This window comes from Colletotrichum graminicola (assembly GCF_000149035.1).
Source record: "Colletotrichum graminicola M1.001 genomic scaffold supercont1.288, whole genome shotgun sequence".
In the NCBI taxonomy this organism is placed as follows: Eukaryota; Fungi; Ascomycota; class Sordariomycetes; order Glomerellales; family Glomerellaceae; genus Colletotrichum; species Colletotrichum graminicola.
In genome coordinates, this window is record NW_007361292.1 from 828 (window position 1) to 7,453 (window position 6,626).

At 34.9% G+C, this 6,626-nt stretch overlaps 2 protein-coding genes across 2 annotated transcripts; one reads left to right on the top strand and one right to left on the bottom strand.

Annotated features, from left to right (window-relative positions):
• Window positions 1-2,642: 2,642 nt before the first annotated feature.
• Window positions 2,643-3,143, bottom strand: GLRG_11987 (uncharacterized protein; the record flags this gene model as incomplete). The annotated part of the gene is made up of 1 exon (XM_008102669.1): window positions 2,643-3,143. One exon carries the CDS (start codon window positions 3,141-3,143, stop codon window positions 2,643-2,645), a length of 501 nt encoding a protein of 166 aa, XP_008100860.1.
• Window positions 3,144-4,034: 891 nt separating this feature from the next.
• On the top strand, window positions 4,035-5,684 carry GLRG_11988 (major facilitator superfamily transporter; the record flags this gene model as incomplete). Its single annotated transcript, XM_008102670.1, has 3 exons — window positions 4,035-4,338; window positions 4,395-4,497; window positions 4,550-5,684. 3 exons carry the CDS (start codon window positions 4,035-4,037, stop codon window positions 5,682-5,684), a joined length of 1,542 nt encoding a protein of 513 aa, XP_008100861.1.
• Between the last annotated feature and the right edge of the window lie 942 nt (window positions 5,685-6,626).

Genomic DNA, 6,626 nt, shown 5'->3' on the forward strand with positions numbered 1-6,626 from the left:
GTATTTAGAAAGTCTAAGCTAGTAGTGTTATTAGAAAGGATCCTAAAGGTGTTAGAGTATATAACTTAATATCTAGCTTTAATAGTACACTTTTTAGACTTAGAGGGATAAGCCTTACCCCTCTAAAGCCTCCTTAAATATTTACTTTTATAAGAGCTTACTTAAAGGCGTTATAAAATACTAAAAAAAAGTAATTCTTTATAATATAAGTATTACCTTATTATATTTTATCCTTAATTTCTTACCTATACACTAGCTTTAAAGGCCTAAAATACTTAATATCTAAGGGCTAAAGTAAATAAAATAAATAAAGTAGTATATAAAAAATAATAATATTATTTTTTTAAAAAAATACCTTAAAATCTATAAAATAGTAACTTTTATACTTATTAAGGATAAAAAAGTAATATTTTCTTTTTATATATAACTTTAAATACTAATTAAAGTACTAAAGCTAATTTAGGTCTTTTTTATTTATTATTTATTTATTTTTAGATATTATAATAACTTAGTTAAGTAGAAAACTAGATTTTATATACTAAGTAGAGAAAAGATTTTTACCTCTAATAATAATATATTAGGACGCTATAACTAAATAAACTAATAGCCTAAATAACTATAACTTATTCTTAATTTCTAGGCTATACTATTTTTATATTTAAACGTCTTTTAGAGCTTATAATAACTATTTTAGATATAATCCAGCTTATTATAAAGCTAGTCTTATTAAAGTTATAAATATCTAACTTTATAATACTATATTTTATAATTATACTTACTATAAGGTAAAACTATATACTTATTATATTTAGATCTTTATATTAAGCCCTCTTATAGTTATACTTAATAAAAAATATATTTAGAGCTTTAGTATTTATTTAATAAAGTTTAAGGCCTAGCGCTTACTAACTAGAGGCGTATTATAGTTAGTAAGTAGTTAATTAGCTATTTCTTTAATACTACTAAGGTAGAGAGAAAATAATTAGGAATCTAAGTTAAGAATAAACTTAACTAGCTTTCTCTCTTCAAGTTCTATTAAATTCTATAAGTTAGGTATAATATTATATTATAATAGTATACCCTTTAATTTACATATTACTAAATTATAACTAACGTTATATAATTTTACTATAGCTTAAATACTAAGTTTTAGATCTTTTTTATATACTTAGACAGCTAGCTATATCTAGGCTTTATTATAAGTTAATTTTATTATTATTAGTAAATAAATAAAAAGAAAAGGTTAGATAGTTAAATAGTTATAGTTTAGTAGCGCACTTACTTCTTTAGTGCCCTTACTTATAATATACGTTATAGTATAAATATAATATAAATATATATATTATATTTGTATTATATTTAATTATATTTATATTATATGCTTATATTATACTATATTTTGTATTTTTTCTTTAACTCTCTATATAAGAATAATATACTAATTACTATAGTATACTTTAATATAAAAAAGTTTAAAACCTTAAAGTTAAGTTAGTTAAATAAGATTACTAATATTTAAATAGTTAATAAACCTATAGTATTATACTTTATTATAAATATATAGTTTATATTAGTAGTACTATTTAATATAAATTATAAGTATACTAACATACTAAATAGTATCTACTAGTATATAGTGTACTAAGAAAAAGAAATATACCTCTTATATATAGCTTAAAATATTTAAAAAAAGTATATTCTTATTTTAACTCTCTATATATATATTATAATCTAACTAGTTAAGTGCTAGCTAACGTAACTATATAGTATAGAATAGAGGATAACAATATAAGTATATTATTACTAAAGCTTTTACTTTATACTACAGTTAGTTACCCTAACCTGCTTATAACATAATAATACACCTAACCTATATAAAGGGACTATAAGTTTAATTCCTATACGTTAATAAGAACAGCTCCTCTAGCTATTATATAGCAAGCTAACTATAGGCAGTACATATAGGATTAGTTACCTTACACTAATACTAGAGTTTCCCTACTTATACCTATAATATGCCTAATTAGTCCTTAACATAGGGACATACCTCTTAGAGGGGAGACATAGTGTTACGATCTAACTAGTTAGATGCTAGCTGACGTGACTATATAGTGTAGAACAGGGGATAATAATACAGGTGTATTATTACTAAAGCTTTTACTTTATGCTAGAGTTAGTTACCCTAACCTGCTTATAATAATATAATAGTACTAAGTCTATAAATAAAGACGTTATATACTATATATATTATCTCTTTATATATATAAGCTATTAGAAGTACTATAATATCTATTATATACTTTTAGCTCTTTTTATTAAATAGTTATAAAAGATTATAAATTTCTAGAAAACACTAAGATTTTCTTAGTAAATAGTCTTACTAAGTATATAACTTGGGTATTTATATACTATAAGGGAATTAAGATATATAATAAATATAGAAAAGTATTATAGCTCTTAAAATATCTTTTAAGTTTTTATTTTTACTTTATATAATACTTTTAGGGTGTTTCATTATATTAAGAAAAAGTAGTAGATTTCAATAGGAACACAACGTTTTCAAATGGTTCTGATGTGGGGGTGGTTTAGATATAGGGTAGGTGAGTTATCATATATATATTGCTGTTGTTACTCTCTCTTATCTAATCATGCCCCATAACGCGAACATCGCCCTCAGACCAGAGGCACTTCATGGCAAAACACTTTATCTTCCATAAACCTGCAGTAGCATCCTTGATAAAATCAATCTTGTACAGGCCACCGGTGTAGAAGAACATTGACCCTTTGACTTTTCCTTGACCGGCTGCATAATGCTGGGCGTTGAAAATTGCTGTCATAACTGCCTCAGATCCGCTTTTGGTGATGTTGATCCTCGTTCCAGTTACCATATGCGTAGTGTCCAGCTTGCTTATAGTTGGGTCAAAACACTCTTCGTGGATCGCCTTGAGACCGCTCAGAACACGACCGCCTGAGCTTCCGCTAAGCTCCCAACGTGCATCCTCAGTGTGCGCAGAATCGAAGAGTTCCGTGTTGTTTGAATCCATTCCAAAAAGAAATCGATTAAGCGCATCCTCTATAGCTTCTCTCTCGGTAAGAGCTTGCAGCGCTACAGGCATTTCGAGGCCGTCGTAAGGTGCTGCCATGGCCGAGGTGTTTAAAACCAAACCAAAATAATAAATACTAATAATTCCCTTAGATGTAATTTTGACACACTATAAATTGTTCTGGTCTTCAATGTGAGTGTAAACACATGTGTTTGTTTCTGTGGTTAGGTGGAATGAGTACATATAAAATCTCAGGGTGGAACAGGCCATTACAGTGGGCCATGGCAACAAAGCTCGGGTTCCGAGAATGATTCATGCTCGGATACCGAGAAGTGTACATGATTCGCGATTCAAATGATTCAAAGACTAACAACTACCGTAGATAGAATTTAACTTTAGAAATCAAGACTTGTAGGTATATGAATCGCTAATATGGGGCTGGTGTGTAACATAATAATAACATTCCTAAAACCTTCCTAACCAACAGTATTAAGACACATAGATGTTCCAGTAGCAGGTACGGATACATTGATATAAGATTAAACTTTCTGTCTAAAGCGTAATATATCACCTAAGGAGTAATTATATAGGGACTCTTCTTGAGACACACGTATTACACAAGAGTCGAACAGGTGTCATAGCAGTAGGACTAGGTGTATTAGGTGTCCTAAGATAATATAAATCATGCATTAGTAAGTTTGCTCAAAAAGGGCTATACCTGTTTAGATATTTAACCTTATCCTTTGGTGCTGGCTTCTATAACTGGCCTAGTCCTTGTGCTATACACAGTCACGATTCAAGATATCTTACCGCTACGCCTTATTTCTGAAGCGGATACTTGGTCAACCTGATTTAACAAAGGTAGCCTTATTCAGCCTTCTGGACTACTGCCTCCTCTTTATCCATCTAATAAAACTGCAGATTTCCTTTTTGATCCTTCTGATTTACAATATTTTGACATCGTCAAGGTCATTACGAACAATCAACAAAATGTCACCAAACACAGCAACAATCAATGCTGCGCCTAACTACGACCGTGGTCAATCCATGACTGCAGTCCAGTCTCATAATGGTCTGCCTATGACATCACAAGAAAAGGGAATGCCAGATACAGAGAATGTCCCAGAATTGAGAAAGATTCCGCGTCATGAGCGTCGTGGACTACTCTCTAGCCTTGCTCTTGTGGCGGAAATTTCAGATTCACGGGAGTACGGCAAGGGGAAAAAGTGGATGATGACCATCATTGTGGCTCTGGCTGCCACTGCTTCCTCATTCGGTTCCTCCGTTTTCTATCGTAAGCTATACCCAAACCCTAGCATCCTGCTTTTCACGTACTAATCTATAATTTAGCCGCACTGGGAATAATCTCACTCGAGTTGCATACTAGCACAGCTGTCACAAACATGTCGTTAGCTCTGTATATGCTCTCCATGGCGGTCACGCCGCTCTGGTGGTAGGTGACGAAATTTGTGAAACATATAGAAGCAGCTCTAATAGACAGGCAGGGCATCTTTCTCAGAGACCCAAGGTCGTCGCACAATCTATATTATTTCCTTTACGCTTTTTGTTGCATTCTCTGTCATCAGCGCTGTTAGCGTCAACATTGCTATGCTTGTTGTGTTTCGAACTCTCACTGGGGGTGCAGCGGCCTCAGTTCAGGCCGTCGGTGGGGGTACCATCGCTGATCTCTGGGAGCCCAAGAACCGTGGAAGAGCAATGGGTATATACTATCTGGGACCGCTAGCTGGGCCCGGGCTCGCGCCAATTATCGGTGGCGTGCTCACCGAGTTTCTCGGCTGGCGTAGTACCTTATGGTTTCTCTCCATTTTTGGGGGCTGCCTCCTCCTCATGATTATCCTCGTCCTACCGGAGACTATAGCCAGACAAAACACGGACAAAGCACCAAAGAGCAAAACAGCCAGGATGTACTTCATTGACCCGTTATTATCACTGAAGTACCTCCGCTACAGCCCGATCCTCATAACTGTCACGACCGCAGCCATGGCTTTCGCTTCAGTCTTTGCTGTCAATATGACCCTCGAAGTCGTTTACGCTAAAGCCCCTTATAACTTCGACTACATCAAAATAGGGCTTGTCTACATAGCCCCGACAATCGGTTACGCTATCTCTTCATTTGGCGGTGGCCGTTGGGTCGATTATATAATGGCTCGTGAAGCTCGCAAGGCTGGCCGATACGATGAAGAGGGTAAGCTCACATTCTTGCCTGAGGATCGCATGCGGGAGAATGTCTGGCTTGGGTCCATCTTCTACCCGTTGGGCATTATTTGGCTCGGCTGGTCATTAGAATACGGATTACATTGGGCTGTTGGCTGCGCCGCCTGTGTTTTCTACGGTATAGGAATGATGGTTGCGTACAGTGCACTCACTACGATGTTAACAGAGTTCACCCCTCGTCGCGCGTCTATTGGCATAGCGATTAACAACTTCATGCGGAACATCTTCTCCACTGCTACCGCGATGGCGACTGAACCTCTTATACTCGCCTTAGGCTCCGGGTGGTTCTCTTGCTTATTTGCTCTTTTAGCACTGGTAACTACTATCCCCGCTCTTGTTCTGATGAGATACAAGGGGCCCCAGTACAGGGAAGTAATGGACAAACGCATTAACAAAACAAGTTAATATATATCTATCCTGTACGGAGTAAAGTGTAGGGACGGTATGATCTAGACAATAAAAGAGATTATTAATAGAAGCGGCCCTTACTTAGGGATTGTTTATTAGAATGCGTTAGCACATAAAGTTAAATTCTAAATTGTTACAAGGTTCTAAATCCAAAGTATTTTAAAACTGTTGTAATGTTAACTATTACTTGTAACTATCTATAGTATAGCTGTAAGTCTAAAGAGAATTTCACTAAAGTTATCATAAAATCTAGCTTAGTAATCTATATCTACAGTACCAGGTCAAAAGTCTAGCAACACCAATAAGGGTCTGTTACGACCCAACAAGTTACAGGCTATGTTGCCCCACCTGACAGACGGATGGTAGGCGGCAGCGGCATTTGTACAAACAAGAAAACTAGGAACAGACAGATGACTCCCTGGAACAGAAGAACTATAGTATAAGTCACGTGACAATAAGAAAGAAGCGACAGACAATAAGCGCTCTAGGTAAAGGACTAACCGGTTAACAGCGCTCTATAGTAAAGGACTAACAGATAGGCGTTACTCCTAGGCACACTAAAGGAATTAGGACTTATATATAGGATAGACTTAGACGCACTTAAGGACAGACTTCTATAGCTCTTTAGTAATTAACTTATAATATATTCTCTAAATACCTTTTAGTATCTAACCTTAGCAATTTAATTAATAAGAAGCTACACAAGCTGCCTTATGACCCTAAGCCTTAACTAATCACTAGGTGATTAAGAAAGACGACAAAGAAGAGGTGTTAAATGTGGCAGAATTACACGTGAATTAGCCGGCGAATGCACGGTTGCCCTATGGCGAATTGTCAGGGAATAGGCGGTGAATTAGCCCTACTTCTAATAGTAACTTTACTAATAATATCGCTAGGATTAGCTAGGGATTTCCTAACTAAGAAATAGGGGTTTTTCCT